The sequence below is a fragment of the Notolabrus celidotus genome, chromosome 22 (genome assembly GCF_009762535.1).
Source record: "Notolabrus celidotus isolate fNotCel1 chromosome 22, fNotCel1.pri, whole genome shotgun sequence".
NCBI classification, from domain to species: domain Eukaryota; kingdom Metazoa; phylum Chordata; class Actinopteri; order Labriformes; family Labridae; genus Notolabrus; species Notolabrus celidotus.
Genome location: NC_048293.1, coordinates 16,526,710 through 16,548,419, shown reverse-complemented (window position 1 = coordinate 16,548,419; position 21,710 = coordinate 16,526,710). Strand labels below are relative to the sequence as shown.

General features: G+C 44.3%; 2 protein-coding genes across 3 annotated transcripts in view; one reads left to right on the top strand and one right to left on the bottom strand.

Moving 5' to 3' along the window:
* Window positions 1-21,710, top strand: part of kidins220a (kinase D-interacting substrate 220a) — a 95,356-nt gene that overhangs the window by 33,887 nt on the left and 39,759 nt on the right. Inside the window, exons 24-33 of one of the 2 annotated variants that reach the window (XR_004629714.1) lie at window positions 2,286-2,464; window positions 6,382-6,593; window positions 7,956-8,072; window positions 11,357-11,473; window positions 12,112-12,210; window positions 13,024-13,242; window positions 13,731-13,952; window positions 14,312-15,041; window positions 15,898-16,191; window positions 16,265-16,335. Coding sequence is in view for 1 of the 2 variants with exons in the window: in XM_034675616.1 (XP_034531507.1) it covers window positions 2,286-2,464; window positions 6,382-6,593; window positions 7,956-8,072; window positions 11,357-11,473; window positions 12,112-12,210; window positions 13,024-13,242; window positions 13,731-13,952; window positions 14,312-15,226 (2,080 nt within the window). In the remaining variant the exon portion in view is untranslated. Of the gene's footprint in view, window positions 1-2,285; window positions 2,465-6,381; window positions 6,594-7,955; window positions 8,073-11,356; window positions 11,474-12,111; window positions 12,211-13,023; window positions 13,243-13,730; window positions 13,953-14,311; window positions 15,859-15,897; window positions 16,192-16,264; window positions 16,336-21,710 lie in introns of those variants that run through there. The other variant, XM_034675616.1, reaches the window with a different exon arrangement.
* id2a (inhibitor of DNA binding 2a) lies at window positions 17,393-21,554 on the bottom strand. The gene is made up of 3 exons (XM_034675618.1): window positions 19,060-21,554; window positions 18,725-18,785; window positions 17,393-17,909 (listed from the first exon to the last, which is right to left on the bottom strand). Exons 1-2 carry the CDS (start codon window positions 19,414-19,416, stop codon window positions 18,729-18,731), a joined length of 414 nt encoding a protein of 137 aa, XP_034531509.1. The 5' UTR covers window positions 19,417-21,554; the 3' UTR covers window positions 17,393-17,909; window positions 18,725-18,728.

The window sequence follows — 21,710 nt, the reverse complement described above, 5'->3', positions numbered from 1 at the left end:
TGGGAAAAGGAACCAAACACCCACACATACTCTACATGTGCTCTCACATGAAAACACATACTCCACCCTTCATCTACGCCTTTCAATTTCCCATCCCCGCTGCCCAGGTGTGCATGATGGATGTTCTACTTTTCTTTTTTCTTCTTCTTGTATGACGTTTGAATCGGCACCAGATTATGTGCGTGTGCATGCAGGTAAACATCTGTGCCTCCAGACTCCCACTCAGCCTCGCATGCAGGGGTCACATGAGCTGGGTTCATCTGTGCCAACACCGAGAGCTTCCTTGACCTTTCGGGTCTTGTTAAAGGTTCTGGTGGAGGAAACACTGAGAGGGCTTTGTCCACTGGAGCCCAGCTGTGCCACTGTGTCCTCACTGCTCACAGCCTATTCTCTCTTCTGTCAGTCCGTGTGTCCGCACTGGCAGGCGTGTTAAGACAGTGAGGTGACTCACCTGGGCTGGACTCCTGAGAATCTTTGCTTGAGAACAAAACAGGATGGGTACGAGGTGTTTGAATAGAAAGATCCGAAAAAAGGTTTAGTCTCCAAAATTTAAATCATACTTCTCTGTTCATGTGCAATAAAGTCTGTACAATAAAAGGTAACTTGAAAGAGAGTTAAGAGGCAAATGCAACTTTTCAGTGAAACCTTCAAATAAAACACATTTGAGTCCCTCTCTTTTACTTTCCCTCTCTAGGACACCCACCATCTCTGTATTTCTTGCCAGACTTGTAACCACAAGGTCACAGGTTTGAGCCCTGCAACAGCAGATGTGTCCATCACCAGCCATCTGTCCTGTCAAAATGTCCTTGAACAGAAGACTGGACCCCTACCTGTTTGTTAACTGGAAGCAGAAGGGAAAGGACTATCAGCTAAAAACCTAGAATGTAGCTCGTAACCGAGGCAGAGTGCTTCGAAGATCTTGTGTTTTACCCACCCATCATGGGGAAAGTCATCAAATCAGGCTGATCTGGAACATTTTGCACATTAACTCGGTGATAGTTTGGATTATCAGCTAACAGTACGCTCTGTTGAATCCCCGCCAAATGCTGACCTCACGCTGACTTAGCTAGCGTGCTGCGGCGATAGCACTAATCATCCAATCAAGTCACAGAAAGGCCAGCCTGTGTTCGCTCTCTAAAGCAGGTCAGGCTCAGGGGAAAACCCAGCTCACCACCAGCCAGCACATGTTCTCAACATACCAGGACATGGACTGGGTGATGGAGGAGGGAAGGTTAAGAGAGAAAAAGATGAAGAAGGGAGTGTGGGTGAAAAATGGAAGCAGAGATGCAAAAAAATGTCTGCTCCCTGCTGGAGTCTCCTCATTCATCTGATAAGAGCGGCACACTCTGGTGATGAATGGCCGGTGTCAAAAGTCACTCTGAGTTTCATATTTTCACGTCTGAACGGTGGGATTAACGAGACGTGCTGATTGCTCTGTGTGGTGGTGTTTGCTTTCCTTGTAGCCTCTACCACATCTTCCACTCCCATGATTGAACCGACATCTTTATTTTTAAACCTTGTGCAGCTGAAGCTTGATTTCCTATCTCACTTCCTTATTGATTCTCAGAAATCATCACTTCAGACATGATTTTGTCGTCTCAAAACTCCTGGTTCTGGCGTCTATAACTTGACATGAAAACTTAATCTCTCAGTGATGGAACAATCTTTCAACACAGTGTTTACTTAGTTTCTGCGACAACAAACATCATGTTAACTGTGGCAGCGCATCATGACGCGCTTCCGTCTGTTGCTTGCTAAATTACCCTGATTGTCATCTTCTCAGGTTTCCTCCTCTGCTGAGAAAAGATAACATCCCTCTCTCTATCTGTCCTCAAACATCCCCCCTTTCACTATCTCGCCTTCTCTAAATCCAGTTATCTCTCCGCTCTCATGATGATGATGACCGTTTTATATCTCTTCCATCTAAACAGCGCTGCTTGCTATTTCCTCTTTTCTTTTTTTATTAGGATGTGATGCTTTGACTTGACTTCTCTGGAAATTGCAGACGTGTCATTTGTGTGTGACTTGTTTACATATTTGTGTTAAATGCTGATTAGACTGCATTATTATTTTCTGTAAGTCTCTACAGTGAAGACCTGAATAATTCTGTCACATAATAATCCACTTTCTTGTAACATAACAAATTCATGAAGAATACGAAGATCTAACGTTTCAGTAACTGAAGAGTTCAAATATTACATTTGTGAATAATCTTTATATTCAGTTGATCCAGCTGGATGGATGCAATATATCTACAGTAACTTTATTTTCTTTTTCCTCTCAAGAATCTCCAAAAACATCCCCACCACAAAAGACATTGAACCCCTGCTGGAGATCGATGGAGACGTCCGCAGCTTTGAGGTCTTCCTCTCCTCCAGGACGCCCGTCCTCACTGCCAGAGACGTGGAGATGTTCCTGCCCTGCACCGTCAACCTGGACCCGAAACTCAGGGAGATCATTGCCGGTACAAACACACTCTTTGTTTGGATCTTTGAAGAAATATCTGAGATACATGCTAAAAAAAGTATACAAAGTTATGTTTTTGGGCATTTTTCCTTTATCGGAATGGAAAGCTGGAGAGAGACAGGAAAAGGGAAATGTGGGGAGTAGAGAGCAGGGGAAGACCTGCAGCGAATGGTAGAGGCCGGGAGTCGAACCTGCGACAGCTGCAACGAGGACTATAACCTCTGTACATGGGGTTCACGGTTAGACCTCAAGGCAGACGGTGCCCCATGCTAAAAGTCTTTAACATCCTTCAAAAGATTTTCCCTCAATTGTATTTTTTGGCACACTGAAGCTGTTAGTGAGGAGGCTACACATTCTCTCCTTTTTTTCCTGCCTGTTTATGATTGCCATCTATGATCAATAAACCGCTGTGCAGTCACTCTATGTCCTTCAAGTACGTTTGAGGTTAGTAGACGATCAGAGTAAGAGAGAGGTGTCCGCTGTTGCATCTCATTAAATGCATTGTTTGCAGGATAACATTTCATTTTAAATATAAAACTTGTTGCAACATGTTGCTGTTGACATTATTTTGCACTTTGTAAGTTTTGCTACGTCTGAACAACTAGCTGCAGGGCTACAATAGTGCAGAAACATAAGAACTAATAAGTTAAGTCCACATGTTTATAATATACACTACTGGTCAAAAGATTGGAAACACCTTCTCATTCAATGGTTTATATTTATTTTAATTATTTTCGACATTTCAGATTAATACTGAAGACATCAAAACTATTAAATAATCTGGTTTTACCATAACATGGATTACAACAGTAGTCAAATAGGGCTATCCATTGTGTGCTCACCCTACCTCTGAACAACACAAGTGATGGTCTCAAACACATTAAGAAGGCAAGACATTCTACAAATGAACTCTTGACAAGGCTCATGTTAATTAGAAACCATCCCAGGAGACCACTTCATGAAGCAGACTGAGAGAATACCAAGAGTGTGCAAAGCTGTCATGAACGAAAAATTAGGCTACTTTACAGAATCTAAAATATAAAACATATTCTGGTTTGTTCAACACTTTTTTGTGAATTAAATAATTCCATATATGTTCTTTTTTTATTGATCTATAGTGTTTCAAATAATTTAAATAATTTAAATCAATAAAAATCTTTGAATGAGAAGGTGTGTCCAAACTTTTGACTGGTAGTGTGTATGAATGAATGCATTCAGCGTTGTGTGTGAGTGTGAAAAGGTTACCAATGAACACTGAATTTTAAAAAGGACACAGAGGAGGACACAACACTGGAATGTTACTATTAAAATAACGCAGAGACGCGAAAATTGGTGCATAAAAAAGAGATCAGAATGAAGGAAAAGAGATGCTTTTGACTTAAAACTGTCTGAGGTAGACTCCCAGATCACATTCACGGATGGGTAACTGCAGAAAACAAAGAAAGTTTTTTTAATATACAGAGGCTATAGTCCTCATCGCAGCGGTCGCTGGTTCGACTCCCTGCCTTGACCATTTACTCCATGTCTTCCATCGCTCTTTACTCCCCTTGTTTCCTGTTTCTCTTCAGCTGTTCTATCAAAAATTGCAAAAATGCCCACAAAAATATTTTTAGAGAATTATAGTTTTAACAATCATAAATTGCAGGAAGATGTTTTTGTGCAATGTAATGTAGTTATTTTGAGTGTCCATGTTAAATTATTGTAAGCTTCTTTGCATCAGTAACCAATCTTTTGAAGAATTGTCTGCTATCATGGATAGAACTCTGTGTTCTGTCAAAATCAAATTTACAGGCTAAATTCCAATTAATTTTTTGTTCTAAATATGAAGAGTGGATTTGCAAAAACAGATGCATATTTATACATTTAAAAAAAAACATTTATTTTTAATATAGATTTTTAATAAAGTTACATTTTTCAGATACCTCTAATTAGTAATGTCATTTTGACTTAGTCAAAGCCACCCAACTTCAGTTGATTGATAATACTTAAAGCTAGTAATAGAAAAAATATGTTTTTTGAAACATTTTTAATAAATGTAAAAGTAAGTTATCTGTTTTTGCAAATAAAGTCTTCATATCTTATGAATAGGGAAAAGGAAAAACAGAAAAAAGAAGAAGTCAAATCAAAGTTATTATTAAATACGCTCAGTTGTAGTATTTTCCAGTTTGCTCCAATCACAAAATGCTATTGTTCCCATTTCTTTATTTGAGATGACGACATGGATTGTGTGCAAATCTGTGTGTTTGTCCGTGTGCGAGGGACTGAGAGGTTAATTGTACAGTTTTGTGTAAGGAATATAAAAGGGTCTGGTATACAATAGCACAGAGAAACAAAGAACTTTCCTCTATGTGATGTGTTGCATTCATTGCCAGCTCATTTGGCAGTGACATTACTCATAACATTGCAGCCGGGTCTGCTCTAAAATCACCCGCCGCAGGGGCTCTCAGAAACCCACGGCTCGCTTCTCATTTCCAAACAATCAAATGTCGAGCAGGTTTCCACCGCGGCGCTGAGGGATCGGGACAGTATTTTCACTTGTGTCACCAATCTGCCTCCAGCGCTACACTGAATTTTCACAGTTTGCAGCGATGACGGTGACGTCATAGTGCAACCGGCATTAAACTGAAATCCAGAGCTGCGCTGTACTTTTGCTACCGTGCGTCAGCGGTCCATTCAGCCTATACAGGAGTGTCAATGACGCCTGGTGTGAAGCTGTTACTTCATAGTGTTATGAGACCACAGAAAACACACAAACTCACACACACAAAGTCTGTTCCATTGAGCCAAGGTTGAGTCATGAAGGGCGCAGCTGACCGAGCTCTGTGACCAGACGTCCAGTCGCTAAGTGAAAGTACAGAGCTCCTGTGCTGAGAGTGTGTGCATGTATCTACTAAAACATGTGTTTGTTTTCAGAAGTGCGTGGGTGCTTTCACTTTCACACATGTCCCAAGGTGACCAAAGCTCCCACCCCGTTGTCCGGCTCCCTCCTCTCTCTCTCCCTCAGCGGCCGCTCGATGCTCGGTGCCCGGCGTCCTGCGGCCAGCCAGTGGGCAGCGCTGTCAGTGATACCCGCCCATGAGCCTGACTCACATCATAAGGCCCCCATTGTGTTCGCAGGCTGGATTTGGTCTCACTCAGCGTGTCATTCAGCAGCCACTTGTATAACCAGGAGACATTCTGGTGCCTGCTTCTGTTTCTGGTGCTTACTTTCTTGCCAGCCACACAGAGCCACTCTGTTCTGTCTCCCGGCTTATTTCACTTTGATTCGGCAAGTTCTACCAAAGCTTCCCTCCTCCGCTCCGTCTCGATTAGAAGTCATACTGATTTATGCGAAAACAATTGTGGCACAGTCCTTAAACAAATCAAAGCTTTGACATGATCTGCTTCTTTTTGTTTACGCGGGTGAATTTATTCGTGCTGGACAGCGAGGGGCTCCATGTGCCAGAGTTATCACGTGGCCAGTTTAACATTTGGAAAAGACAGAATATCAGCACGCCTGCTGGTTTGTGAGTAAACTGAGTAATAGAAATCAAAGTGAAAATGGGATTCACAGTTGAAGATCGTTGTAATCGTAACATCTGCGCCCTTTTTTCTTTCCAGCATTTAGTTATTTGATTGTTTACTATTTTGGATGAAGAAACATGTTCAGGAACGACATTGTTGTTTCATTCCCTGCTGTGCTCAAGAATCAAGGAATTTTGCTCTTGTGTGCATCAATTGTTTGATATCTATTTCTCTCTGAAGATTCACCGCTGCCTTAACTCTCAGTAGACGATGAAATAAAGCTAAATTATTGATGCGTGGGTGGATCTGAAGGGTCTTTATAGTTAAAGCCAAGATATGATCGTCACCATTGCAGATAAAGCACTTCCTTCTCTCTCATTCTTACTCCCCCTTGGCTCCATCCTCTCTTAGATGTACGAGCGGCCAGAGAGCAGATGCACATGGGAGGAGTGAACTATCCCACGCTGCCCCTTCAGGACGCAGTGCCCCGTCCACAGTCGGGTTACAACCAGCACTCTGCCAACTGCTCCCCGACCGGCTCCTTCGCCGGGTCCCTGCCTCCTCAGCCCCACAGTGCTTACTTCAGCGGGATGACTGGCCCTCAGCACCCCTTCTACAACCGGGTGAGACGTAGAAAGGTTTTGTGTTGATAGTGTCAGTGCTCCATGAAGTCCCTCAGGTGTCTGTGTCCTAATAACCTGAAAATAAAACAAGTTTGAAACTAGAAAAACACTCACTGATCACGACAACCACAATTTGTGACTTAAATAAGCACAGCGGGCCTTCATCACTATATCTTTAAAATCTTTATACATCTTTATATTTATATATATCTTTATATATGCCCATATAAGGGCAGTAGGCTGCATGGCCTTGTGCCCACACAGAAGTCACACAGGGCTAAAAAAAAGATGCAGAGAGACACTGAGAACAGATACATTTAATTCCAAAGCACTTGTTCACTAAAGCCCAGAGTAAAGAAATATTTCAGTAGATGTGAAATGGAGGCAGTGCTGCTGGAAGTGAAAGAAAAACAGGCTGAAGAGTTACATTACAAACAGATATATTTGGGTTAGAGAAGAATGCAACGCGGTAATCAGAAATGGGTCCACACCAAAAGTGAAATCAAAAAGTTGGATCTTAAATCTAAAATGAAATTTCCCCGTGACAGAAGAGAGACACCGATCATATCTCACCTTCATTTCAGAATTAATATGATATTCTAAAAACTGCTGCTGTAAAAAACAGTCAATGTAACAGATAAGTCATTAAATACCTGTGTGTTAAGTAGGGATTTATGTATTAATTCAACTAAAGTATTAAACAACCTCATTCTTGCTCATGCCATGATGCTATAATGCCCTATGATGACGACTAAAGGCTTTATTTTCCCTTGTTTAGCCATATTAAATAAGTTGTGCTCAATTGAGACACTTATCTGACTGTTTTAACCTCAGCTAATCAGAATTTGGACAACCAGGAAATTACTGGTGTTGGAACATCCCTGGTGTAAAGGTAGATCACTGCTGTGAAAAGTGATTTCTAAATTTGAGTGTGACGATGTAAAATTGCACTAACGGGACGCTGGCGGCCTAACGGTCTAAGCGCCCCACAAACAGAGGCTAGAGTCCTCGTCGCAGAGGTCGCCGGTTCGATTCCCAGACGGGACCATCTGCTGCATGTCTTCCCCCACTCTACTCCCCACACTTCCTGTCTATCTACAGCTGTCCTATCAATAAAGGCAAAAAAAACCGCCCCAAAATATAACTTAAAGCAATAATAATCCTTGGACTTACTTAATTGAGAAAGAATGAAAGAGTAAACCTAAACCAACAAGTTAACACACACCACATATCTATCCCTGCTTTATTCTTGTTTTTTATTTTCCTGTGCTTGACCACCCTCATATGATTTTCATTTTATTTTGACCTGCTCTCCCCTCCTCTCCCCCTCTTCCCCCTACATCCTCTCCTCTGCTCTCATAGCCCTATTTCCCCCATCATGTGTATCACCTGCCTCGGCATTACACCCACCATGCCCCCCCATCCTTGCGTCCCACCATTAAACCACCTGGTCAGCCTAAGGACAGCAGCACTGGACTTGTAAGTAGAGATGAAGTGGACAATAACAGCTGAAGATGAACTAGTTGTGGTTTTATGATGTTATGCAACATTGATTTGAAGGTAGAACGTGTGTTTTATGGTTCCTTGAGTTAAAAATGTCAATTTGTCTGAATTTCTCTTGTTTAGCAGCACCGGTCATGTGAGATCTTATTCCTTCCACCTTTTGTTTAATAATATAGAAGTAATTAAACCACTGAATTCACCAACAGCATGAACAAACCACAGAGTTTTCTTCCTCTCTTGATCACCTCCCCTTTGCTCTCACATCTTTGAACACCTCTCTTTTATCACCGTCTAATCTTGACTGTGTCGAGTTATCCCCACCTCGTAGTGAACTTCATTAGCCTCTCTTCTCCGTACAACCCATGTCTCCCTTCTTGCCCGTGTCAGGATGTCATTGCAGAGGACACCAGAGAAGGCCTCCCCTCCTCTCCCTCTGAACCCAACATGGTAACATGTAGCTACAGCTGCAAACAGCTTTAGTCCGCCGTTATCAGCCTGTTGTCCCGATGCTTCAACCTCATGTGTTGCATGTATAAAATGCACGCATGTATGTTTGGCTCACTGCTTATTTAGCGGCCGTGGTTAACACAAGCGGACACATTTATACACAGTCTCTGACAGTTTCTCACAATAAGCAACATGAGCTGCATCCGGTGTGAACATCACTTGCTAACGCACTGCTAACCAATCAAAGAGGAGTATTTTGTCACAAACTTCAGCATATGTAAATGTAACACCCTGGTGAAGTTCCAAACGGACATGAAAGTGCTTCTAACCCACTTAAACTGTACATGGAGCGGCTCTGACAAGAGCTCGAAACTCTCCAACCCAGTTATTCACACATTTTAAGAGAAAGCTGCCACTATTAGAACAATTTGAAGATAACGCTCCTCAGGAGATTTCTGCTGCACAAAGCCACTTATCAGACACTGCCAGCACGCGTTTCAAGGAGCTGGATGAAAGATTTAAATATAGATTACTACGAAATGTTCCTCCCCTTCTCACTCTGTATTTTTGTGTCTTTAAATTCTTGCCTCAATCTTCCTCTTCCTCTAAAACCCTAATTTCTGTCCTCTGATTGGTTCCCTTTACACTTTTATTCCTTTCCTCCTAAGCATACATTCCTTCAGTTCCATCCCTTTCTGGCTTCCTGATGTACATTAGCCCATCTTATCCCTTTTTTGGTTCACACTTGATCTCTTTGTGGGGTGTTCACGTGTGTCTGTATTTCTTCAGATCTCATGAACGTGTGTGTGTGTGTGTGTGTGTGTGTGTGCGACAGCTCATTTGTGTGACTCTTTGAATATGTAAGCGGGCACAGCCCAGTGTAATTGCTTAGCTGATATAAGTGCGAGTATGGATTCCTCAGGCTGCCGGGATTATCATCAGAGCAACTGTTGGGGCTGGCAACACTCACACACACACACACACTCAGACGCACACACTCACACGTATACACACACACTGACAATGAGCCCAGCGCTGGTACAGCTTATCTCCTTACCAAGACGCTTCCTCCCGCACTGAGCTCTGTTTCCTCTTCCCCATCCTCCTGCCCAGCCCTGAGCTCAGCCCAGCTGTAATTACACTCTTATCAAGCGCACACACTGAGAAGGCTCACACAAACACACACACACACACATGCTCACACACTCCCAGACATTCATGCCCTCGCTCATGTTCTTAGAATACACCCTCGCAGTCTGAATCGAGCAGTCGTATGTATTCAAGGCCTTCCCTCAATTGAAACTTCTGCTTTTTTTTTCCCCCTCTGCGCGGAGTGAGAGATGTCTCGTTCTCTTTCTGGGTCTTTCTCTCTGTCTGCGTCTCGTCTGCAGTCCTTTCTGTTCTGCAGCCATGATGACTATAAAAGCCTGCTGACTCCAGCAAAACAAAAAGTCTCCTCGTGTAATAATTCTCTCTCTCCTGCAGCCTCTTGTGTTACAGCTGGACGTCTCCTCTCCTGCTGTGAGACAGATAAATGTCTTCCTCAACATGTGTGCTTCTTGTCTGTCTTTTGTGCCTCCTCTCTTTTTTTCCCACAGGTATGAAAAATCTCTCTCTATCTGACTTTTTTATCCATCTGCTTCTTTGTGTCTCCTTTTCAAGCATTTAAAGTCGCTGCCTTACAAATTCAAGCAGGTACCCGTTTGGTTTCTGATCCTCCAACTCCCTCCGCCATGTGTCTCTACCTCATTCCTAACACACCAGTTCAATACTACCAAGCATGCCGTAGAAAGAGACATCATAGAGTCACATAGATGCACAACACAGCTTCCCGTCTTGTAGTGGTTCAGTAGATTCACTAACATAGTTTCATCGTAGAGGAATTCCATCATGAAGAGAAGCAAAAGTCCCTGAGTGCCAGTCTTCATCCTCTCGCCCGCCACTACAGAAAGTTGGCACCTAGCGTTGTGTACTGTATTATGTGAGCTGCTTATTTTCTTCTGTCTAACAACCACTCACAGTCCGACTAAGCTCCGCTCTCCTCTCCCTCGAAACCAGAAACAAAGCCGGGGGGCTTAGACTGAAGCCACGTCTTAATGGTGCTAATAGCAGAGAGAGAGAGCAGGGATGACGAGAGAGAAAGGGAGGGAGAGATGGGGCAAGAGAGAAGCAGAGTGATGGAAAAAAAGAGTAGGAGGTCAGCGCAGGAGGCTTTGGAGGGAAGGAATGTGAAGGAAGGAAGGAAGGAAGGAAGGAAGGGAAGGAAGGAAGGAAGGAAGGAAGGGAAGCAGAGTAAGAGGGAGGGTAAGCGGGTTGAGGAGGTTGGATGAGGTTTGTTTTGTTTCTGTGCCAGCGGGTGGCATGTTGGCCGTGTGTGAGGCCTCACGCAGCATTAACAGGCCGCTGGTTTGAGTCACATCAAGCCGCCTCGGTGCAACTCAGACTTCCAGACTCCATCTCTTAAGTGTTGTGCACACACTCAACATGCTTATATACACAGAGAGAGAGAGAATAAGAGCAGGTAACAGTGTATTTGGATATGTTGGCAGCTTTGTTTACTTTGACACTTACACTGTGTGACTGATTGAGAGAGTTACGGTGCCGGATGGCGTTCTCTTTACACCTCTGTGTGCCTTAAAGTAACAGGCCTGCACGTCTCTTTGCAAGGTATTGTTGCTCGTTTTGCTTTCATGAGTTTGGAGTGATGAGTTGGGCTAACAGAGTGTGCAGATGTTTGTTCTTATAACCTGAACTTTCACCAAGGGAAAATAATCTGCTTTAGTATTTATTTTAGTTCTGGGTGTGTGTTTTAGGTGTCTCCTGCAGTCCTGCTCAGCTCTTTGAACACGGACGCAGTGTGCGAGCGACTTAAACAGACGGATGGAATCGACCCCTCCATGGTACCTCAGTACAACTCCACCATCAAAAAGGTATGTCTTTCAAAAACATTCTAATAACTGTCTTATTGTTTCCACTAGTAGTTCACTTCAAATCACTTGCTCTGATACTCACTGAATCGTGGTGTAAGAAAATATCACTACTACACTTTAAAATCACAATATTACATTTTTTAAACCCAATCAAAAAAACATCATTGATTTTTTATTAATTGTGCACACTTTAAAAAAATATAATTTTTCTATCCAGCTTTTGGGAAAGGTTAAATCCTTTCTATTGACTGCACTAAAAGTCGTGCTGTGATGCTTGCCGTCTGGTCGCCATTTTTTAAGTGTCAGTATTTTCAATCCCGGCAACAACTGGAAGCAGGGAGACGCTGCAGCAGCTGAACTACGGTGTGCCAAAAGGGACAAAATAACACAAAAAACAAAAACATGTTAATTTTGAACCTTAATCACATTACGATTAACATGATCAGCCCTAATCTCAATGTATTAAAAAATGCACTCTGGAAAAGTGAATACGCATCCAGTCACGAATTCTAGCCAATCCACAAGCATATCTCTCTGTGAGATATTTACCGTCTTAGTTTGTTATTTGTCCTGGTGCAATTTTCTTCATGTAAACAACCAATGAACAAATCCATCATTCCTCTCCCTGTCCTTTGCAGGCGAATATCAACGGTCGAGTGTTGTCTCAGTGCAATATTGACGAGCTGAAGAAAGAGATGGAGATGAACTTTGGCGACTGGCAGCTCTTCAGGGGAATGGTGAGGCTGGTTTCTTCCTTTGGGGCGTCTTTTCTTCCCTCACAGTCTGGCTTCTTGTTATGGACATTGAACATGTCATATTATGATTGTGTACATGGAATTGAGGCAACACTTGAGGTAAGTATTGAAAAAAAAGACCACCAAAATGAAGATAGAGTCCTTAAAAACACGAATGTAAAGGCCTGATATTTATTTCATACATTCCTCTTCCCTCCATGATACTCTGCACACGCTCAGTCCCCTCAGAACCCTCCTGTTGGTATCTGTCATGTCTTGTTTAGTCCAAAATGAAGCCAGACAGCATCTCATAATACAACATCTTGTGCTCCGCTGAGATATTAGGAAGGAGATTTTATAATCCGTATTATGAGAATTGCCGCCAGTCAGTCAGCCAGGAGTCCAGTCGGCTGCAATAACTAACACATGTAGCCGGCTCCACTTCATCAGACGTCAGCCTGTGCTCCTAATTCCAAACCAGAGGCCGGGATTGGTCGTGTTTTACAGGAGATCCAATGTAGCGCTCGCTTAGCAGCAGCTGGCCTTACAGCTCCATGCACTAACCAGTGTTGTGTTGCCAGGACGCAGCCAGCACGGACATCTGGTTCAAGATGGCTGCCTGATATCTGGATGAAGGGAGGGTATTGTCGGGAAGAAGTGGACAGCTGAACGACTCTACTTAGTGAACAGCTCGTTCTCATAAGCACATGTTTAGTTGTTTCTTGTTTGTGTGTCACATGCTTTAAAACGTTTGTTTACCAATTACTCTGTTCTCAAACAAAATGATAAATGATGATGATGGTTTTTTCCCCCCAGCTGATGGAGCAGCGTCACACTGAAAGCCAGGCTCTGCTGCAGGATGAGTCTCGGGCTGTCAGCGAGCAGGGCAGCAGTGTGCACCACGGGGAGACCAGCAGACGCTCAGGGGGGCCCCAACACGAATCCACGGCTTTCAGCCTCAACCTCAGCTTCGAGGAGCTCAGTGGAGCCGGGCTGGAGGAACCTCCGAGACAAAGCAACAACTCTCATTGGCCGGTCAGTGTTCCTGTTTGAAGCTTTTCGTACATACTATATACCTTAACAGCAGATACAGATCAGCGCATGTGCCATTTAAGGCGGCCTTGGTGACCTCAGTGGTTTCCCGTTCATGTGGTTTGCATAGAAAAGAGAAAGACAGAGGAAGCTTATGGCGTTCTTAACACTTCAGAATTAAAAATACACACTGCAGCGCACAAAAAAGGTGTCTGGGGGCCTCCTGTTCGTTATTTCCACCTTCACTGTTTTGAGTTTGCAAAATTTCAAGCACTCACACGCAGACAGCTGGCTTGATCTCATGATCTCATCTAAGTTTCCTTTTCAAATTCAAGTTACCCAACCACTGTAACTTCAAAAGTTCAACAACATTCAACTCATGCTCAGGTGTTCAGGCGTCACTTTAGGCCATCATCCCAAAAGTTCTTGGCGTAAATATATGTCTAACCAGAGTCACATTTACACCAATCCACCTCCCCTCCCTCCGTCAGGTGGTGAATCTCCGCACCTCCAGCATGTCCAGCCTCAACTCTCAGGAATCCTCCAATGACATCTGTAAGCTGACAGACAAGCAGCAGTCCGAGTATCGGGATGCCTACAGGGAGTACATTGCTCAGATGGCCCAGGTGGAGATGTCCGGCGGTGGTGGGGAGCGGCCCGTGCAGCCTCACCCCGGACAGTTCCTGCAGGCTGCCAGCTCGGAGGACAAAGGGGTGGGTGGACAGTCGCAAGTACACTGTTTGTGTTTGTCATGGCGTCACTGACAGCATGCATAGATCAGTAAAGTCATTGAAGGATAGATAGTAGGTTCTTCTGTCAGCACCTTGTTCCTGATCCTTTGTGTTTTGTCTTTCTAAAGCTTGTTGTTTTAAATGTTATATTCCTCTGGCCTGTGCTGTGGCAAAGTCTCATTCTGGGCTGGGAAAGAAGAGATCACATCTTCTTGTGTTTCTTAAATATTGGCTTAAACTCTTTGTTTCTCTTGGCTCATGAGGGAGGGACAGCAATCCCCTCTTCAGGAGACTGTATATTTTCATGTTCTCCTCATTGGATCCTCTTTCCTTTTCCTCAGGCCAAGGAAGGAGCCGACCAAGACAGCCGCAAGTCCTTCACCAAGAGAGGCACCAAGCCGAGTGATACCCCGGATTTCCCCTCAGGGACCGACGCCCAGACCCTCGACCCCATAAGTGAGGAGGATGAGAAGCTGGACCACATTGCTTCCTCCAGGACTCCAGGCTCCAGGAAGAAGGGAGCGGGGGCCTTGTACCACAAGCTGCCCAGCGATGAAGACTCTGGTCCAGAAGAATCTGACAACACCACACCTCTCCTCCACAGAGAGCCCGGTGCCCTGTCCGCCCACAGAGGCTCCCCGCCCACGGGGCTGCTCGCCAAGCCTGGCTTCCTCTCTGAAATCGTCCTGGACAAGAAGGACTCATCCGACTCAGGGATGCGCTCCAGCGACAGCTCCCTGGAGGAGGCGGAAGGAGACAGAGATGGAGGAGCGCAGAAGGCCAGCTCGATTGAGCTGGAGCTGGAGGGTCTGGTGAAGAAGAGAGGCCTCCTCCCAAGCAGCCTGAGCGGCTTACAGGACTCAACGGTGGCCCGCATGTCCATCTGCTCCGAGGCTCCATCTGAGGCCAGCCTAATGGCCAGCAGCCCGGACGAAGGATGGCCGGTCAGCAACCTCAACCGCACCGACAGCAACACCACCCTCAACAACAACAACACAAACAGCCCCGACGACACTAACACCACCAACACCAATACCAACAACAGCCATCAGCAGCTGGCTAACATCACAGGTACACAGTCCACCACTACCTCCCCCTCTTCCTCCTCCAGCGCCGACGTGTCACCAGCTGTCATCATCATCACCCCTGGAAGCGGCAGCGGCGGCACCCCCAACACCACCACCGCCACCGCCACCATCCACAACCAGAACCTGCGCACCATCAGCCTGGGAGACGAGAGGGAGAGCGTCCTCTGAGGGAGCGGGTGTTAGTCTGAGAAGGGTCACGTAGACTGTAGGCATTGGTGTTCTTGGTTGTACTGTTCCTGTTGTGGTGTGTTTGAAAGAATCTGAGTAGATATGTGTTCTACTGTTAGGAAACGTTAAGATGTGAATTCAGAAGCTTTAATTACTTCATCAATAAAAGAAATCAATGATGACGACACTGATAAAGACGTTAGGGCTTTAACGATACCAAAATGTGCCACGTCAAATTTGTATCTTACACTTGTCTTTGTTACAATTTACTGTCCAAGTTCTGTGGATGATCTAAGTGTTTCTTATGTGAATGGGGTGCTGTTATTAAAATAGTGTAGGATAAAAAATGTTACATGTTGTGAAAACCATAGAAACAGGAAACCTAGCTGTGACTGAAAAGCTTGGTCTTACTGAGGTCTTAAGCCACTGAAGTGTTTTGAGCGTCGCTGTGTTTGGTAGTTAGATTATACTTGAATAGATGGCTGTGTAGATGGTGCTGTGGCGTGTTGTCGGCAGTTTTGACGATAGAAGAAGAGCATGAACTAGTTGTCATTAAAGGTGTTTATCCTTTTCAAAGATCCTTGTGAGATGTTGTGAATCAATAAACATTTTTGCTGTGATGACCCTTTAAATGAATCTCATGTTCTCTCCTTTCTGCTTTTTCTTTGTAGGAGAATTGGCTGTGAAGTGAAGCCTCAGCAGAATCGGACATAACTAAGAAATAATAATAAAACAACGTTGAATGAAGAGTTGTTTCCTTAACTGCTGAATATTGTATCTAATGCAGGGACAGAAGGCGTTCTGACAGTGTTTATTTTGACCGATAGATGGCGCACTCTTCTTACAAACGTGCTGCAGGCTGCTGTCACGGACACTGGCTGTCAGTATCAGGAACTATTGAGGATTACAACTTTAACAGGGGGGAGTGGGAACCTGCAAGGGACCTTTTTAAGAGGCGTTTTCAGGTAATGATGAACTGGATTTTAGATTTGTTTAGCAAGCTTATAATTGTCCATTTAGGAGTGGGTTGTCTTACAGTTCACAGGCTTGATCCAGACAGAAGTGGGCCCCTGGGAGAAATCACCAAGCAAGACGTGATTAGTTTACAGGTATGTGGTGTCAGAATATTTCCTGCCATAGTGATCCACACACCTGATATCACCTCTACAGTCGTGTTAAGCGTGCTGCTTATGGTAAAAACATAAATTCATGCACATTATTGTTTAAGGTAAATAATCAAAGCAGCATATCTCACGATCGCTTGGTTAGATTGCATTTCACTTTGTCATCGTTTATTGGTACCAATCAGCAGTGTTTACGATCATCACATGATCCTTCTGCTTTAATTCTTCTGGCAGATGTGGTCAAACAATGACGCCAGTGTTGTTTCATTTAGACTGTCATATCATATGACACGAGGTCACATTTTTTTAGAAATGTCGAAAACAAACCCTACAATCAAAAACAAAACTAAGAGGAATTATCTCTCCAATTCAAACACAAAGCTAAATGTTACATTTGGACTCATTAACGCATCACCAACCAATTTTCACCCTTAAATTAAATCGCCACAATTGCATTCTCCTGAGCTGAAACAGCCTCCAGCCTGCTGCTTTAATGGCTCAAGCCGTCACGCTAAACCCCTTTAATCCTATTTACTTTGCATAGCATGTGGGAAAGTAAAAGTGCAGTCAGTGCGCCCTGAATCAGCTTTTTTACGCAACTGCGCATCTCCAGGTCGTGTTTGCCTCCGGGGGAAGTGTTGACGCCGTGTTTCAGAGAGTTGTAGGTCACAGTGCAGGTCTGATAAGGACACTTTGTTGTGAGGTTTGTTTATGAAGTGTGTCAGATGTTCACTATGCATAAGAAGCACAGTTACATCCAAACACTTCTGTGGAAAGTCAGCTGGACGCACAGCTGGAAAACTGATTCTATGCGCTGGTTTGACATTTTCTGACACCAACATTCATCTCTCAATCTCCAACCCCCCAAAATGAAACATGTTCAAGTTGCGTTTTTGATTTATTTTTGTATAAAAAAGGTACAATTTACATTACTTTTATAAAAAGTTTCAGCATAATTAAGTACAACATTACACTTTTGCAGAAGTTTCAAATTTCTGCAACTATACAAGATAAACTCCAGATAAGAGTTCACACGGTTTCATTCTCTCATTTTAACTTTTTTTTTTTTTTTTAAACAACGTCCAGTCCTTCGTGTGCCAACAATTCTGACAAGACAAGACTAAACTTTTTACAGTAACTAACCAAGTTGTCTTTTCTATTCACGTTCCCACCTCCGCAAAAAAAGCGAAGATTTCAACAAGGAGAGGGGGCAAGGGAGTGAGGAAGAGGGGGTGGAAATAATCCTTGTGACAATAATCTCGTTTTTCCTCCCACTGTCGGGAATATAACGCGCCTTCCATTTTCCAGAAAGGACCCACAAATAAAAAAAAGTCTTTAAGTTAAATAATGAAGTGTCCAAACAGAAAACACATCACATAAGATTGTCCCATAATAAGCAAAAGTCTCTTGATTTCAGCGTCAGAAGAAAAAAAGAAAAAATCCAGGCCTGGAGGACAGAGGTTGAAGTTGGGTGGGAGGGGGGGAGGTGATGAAGGAGGGAGGGGAGGAAAGTCCTGCTCCCCAGGTCCTGTGTGTGTTTTTGCGTCTTGACCAAACACCTGCAAAAGATTGAGAAAGAGAGAGAGGCGTGTTTAGAAAATGCAAACAGGGCAGAGATCCGGACAGACTGGCGCCAGGGAGGAAGCCGCAGTTTTTAACATTTAACCAAACACTCCCAATGCTAAGCAAACCCTGCGCTCCAGATGTACACACACTCACATACACACACAGCGAGGGAAGGAGAGAAAAAGAGGGAGGCGCGCACACACACACACTTTTCGCACAACTTCAGCCTACAATCTGGGGAAGAATCAGCGTAATTGCCGCTCAGCTGGCGCCTACCCACTTCTTGTACCAATTATGTGCAGACATCGTAGTAGCAGTAATCCAAACAGCCATTATTTTCCTGTTGCAGATGCTCTTCATTATATACACAAGAGGCTATAATACAACCCTGAATACTGCTACTTATATACAGTAACACAGGCAGCCTGAGGCGAGAATAGTCCATTTTACCCAAGCAAACTCCACGCAAATGAATGTGAATTATTAGATTAATACAAGTCCTAAAACACTCAAGGAGCCTATGCTGTTGTATTTTTTGTTTGAGATTCAGCCTCGAGCTATCATTCAAAATAATTTTTTAAAAACACATTTTTGATCCAGGTTGAGCCCGCAGTGTTCTCACGCAAAAACATATTGGGAGCATTACAGCAACGTGAGACGACGTGCCACATTAGCAGCGAACAAACGGATTGGTAAATGGTAATTCTAGCCCGTGCATTCTGCTCCAGCAGACTGGGAGACAGGCTGTAGAGGAGCCCTGGACAGAATGCAGCAGCAGCAGAAGCAGACATGAGGACAGCCTACTTACCGCTTTAACGATGCAGAGTCCGGCTGTCATCTGTCATCAGCTCTGATGGCAACTCCGGGGACTGAAAACAAACAAACAAACAGACCAAATGTTAATTTTCTCCTCGCAGCACCGGATTGAGAGGTATCGGCGTTGTAGCAGTGTTACAAAAGGTCGGATTTCTTCCTTATTTCATTCTGTGCAAAAAGGAAAAAGAAAAAACATGCCATTTTCTTTCTCCAATAAGCCATTTTGTGCGAGTTACGCATAGGCTACAAAGGCGCACGGGCTATGCGCACAAACACAAACCACTGAATATCTTCCACAACAAACCAGGCTTTCTACGGTGTAATTACCTGTAATGACAAGATGCTGATGTCTGTGTTGAGGGTGGTCAGAGGGGTCCTGGATGGAGCCTGCCCCGGCCGCGCGGGCTGGTGATGCAGGCTGGTGAGTGCGACACTGGAGTCCAGCGCGATCTGCAGGTCCAGGATGTAGTCGATGACATGCTGCAGGATTTCCATCTTGCTGACGTTCTTGTTCTGGGGGATGCTGGGCACGAGCTCCTTCAGCTTGGAGTAGCAGTCGTTCATGTTGTAGAGCAGGCTGAGCGGGTCGTCCACCGGGGTCTTGCTCCGAGAGATTCCCAAGGAGTGCTCCGTTAGGTTCGCGTTGTTTTTCCGGAAGGACCGCACGGGGCTTATTGCTTTCATTTTCAAAGAGTTTGAGCGAAGCGCGAGAGAGGTTGTGTATGTGTGTAGATTTTCTTGCTTCTTTTAAGTCCTGTTTCTGTCAAAGACCAGCGATCAGACTGGATATACAAGCTGTCAGTGTGCTTTTATAGGCAGCAGGCTGGGCATGCGACAGAGGTGGGTCCAACGCGCCGATTGGTGGAAGACTCCACGTCACTCAACACCTTTCTGCCCTCCTATTCGCTCCTCGTGCAAGAGTCCCTCCCTCTCTCCGTCGTGTTACTAGTAGCAACGCATATTGGAGGCGGAACCCGGAGAGGGCGCTTCAGCAGCTCTGGTGGGCAATTTGGAAAATTAAGCCCTTACCTGTTTCTGATCAAGAAAATTAAAGATGTGCGAGGCTGTCAATTGACTATGGTGAGGTGTGAGCACGCGCTAAGCTGTTTCCCCCAAACTACATAAATGAGATCTAGTTGTCTCGTGAAGATTACGCAGAAAAGTGTTGAAACGTGTTTACATATTCATGTTAGAATAAAACTTATGTCATTTATCATGTGCTGGTATATGTTATTCATAACCTTTATCATGGGGAATATTATTGTCCCCCATCAGATATGTTTCTACTAGTACATGTCCATTTAGTTGACAGGTGCGGTTTGGAGGTGTGTAGCGGTGATGATGGGGACCACAACAGGCGCGTCTGATCATTCCTAATTCCCTCCAGCCTGGACCGGTGTGAAGGCGAGTTACTGACTTTGAAAACAGGGAAATGTTTGTGGAAATGAAACAGATTAAAGATAGAGAATTGTTAGAAAAAAAAAAAAGACAAATTTCTTGTGTTTTACGCATGAGATAATAAAACTTAGAGGTCTGTTAAAGCCTGGGAAATGTACGATTCTGTCATTTTGCGCATGTTGAGATTCTGTCCTCGCAACAGCAGTAGCTCAAACGAACCTGGTGTGTTTGTCAGAAATTTAGTGAGGAAAGATCCATGATTTTGACTGGCAACTTTTTACAGATCTATCTTAGAAGCATCATATCATTCAAAGTCATCTTAGTATTTTATTAAAGCACCAAACTCAATTTAAGAAAGTGTTAGTTTTACCAAAGCAGCTATGTGCCCCTGCCTAGTTTTGACTTTGTGTATCTCACTAAATGCATCAGTGAGGGTCTCGTGCACTGCTGTGTTAATCGCCACCTGAGTATGTTGTATGTCAAAGTTCATTTAGTCACGCTCTACAAATGTGCCTTTCATATCTGAGCACGTGAAGACTTGATTAACCACTATTGACATTTTAATGTTTTCTGAATGAGTCGTTTGTTTGTGGGAATTACACGCTTCATTCTTCAGCTGGAAGAGGTTGGTTTGGTGAAGGGGGGCTTGTTTGATGCTGCCACTAACTAATTGCCCCCAGGGGCTGTTGTGGATTGTTGTGATGTGCTGGATTTCGTCTCTTTCTTTATGTATAAGCATAAGAGCGTAAATGCATTCTAACAGGTGAGGAGTGGGTCGCTGTTAAAACTCTGGATGCAGAGAGAATTGGTGAGGGAGAAAGATTATAAATTTGATGTTTTTTTGGTTTTATTTTAAGGACAACTCAGTAGAGACAAAAACAAGGAAATCCTAAAAGCGGAATTAATCCTAATGGACTAAAAAAGGCGCAGTTTGGAGCGCTCAGACTGCAGAGAAAGGAAGCACAAACATGTTGGATTATCAGGAGATGGGACGGAGAAAGAAAGTTGCCTACAATGATCAATATAATCGTGATTTTGCGGCCGGGATTTTGCAGTATTTTACACAATCCTGCAAAACACCATCTGTGTCCTTGCTTTTACGCGCGGTTCTGTTCACCACTCACGGACACCTTCTCCCTCAGCTGTCTAATGCTCCTGATTTTTATGCAATTCTAATATAAGCTGCACCTCCTGCAGTCTGTGTCCACATCTGGTGCAATCGGATTTTTCCATCTTCTCCTCGTCTTCCTCTCGCCGCCGCAGCTGTGTACATTTCTCTCGACGCGCTATGACTGATGCCTGACAGGCAGGTTATGAATTGGCGCAAGAGCACGTCGGTACAGAGCCGCGCGAGCCTCCACCGGCACCCCTACCTTTCCTCTTCTTCTGTTTCACTTTTCCTCCTTCTCTCCCATCCATCCCTCCCTCCCTCCCTCTCGCTCTGTCTTTGGAGCAGACTCTCTGGCGCCGGAGCCGTGACGTCACCTCATTCACAGCAGCCCTCTAGCCAGCCCTCGCGGCGCCGCTGAGGCGGTTTCCATAGAGACGGGGTTTCAGGGGTTGTCAATCAGAGGTTGTTC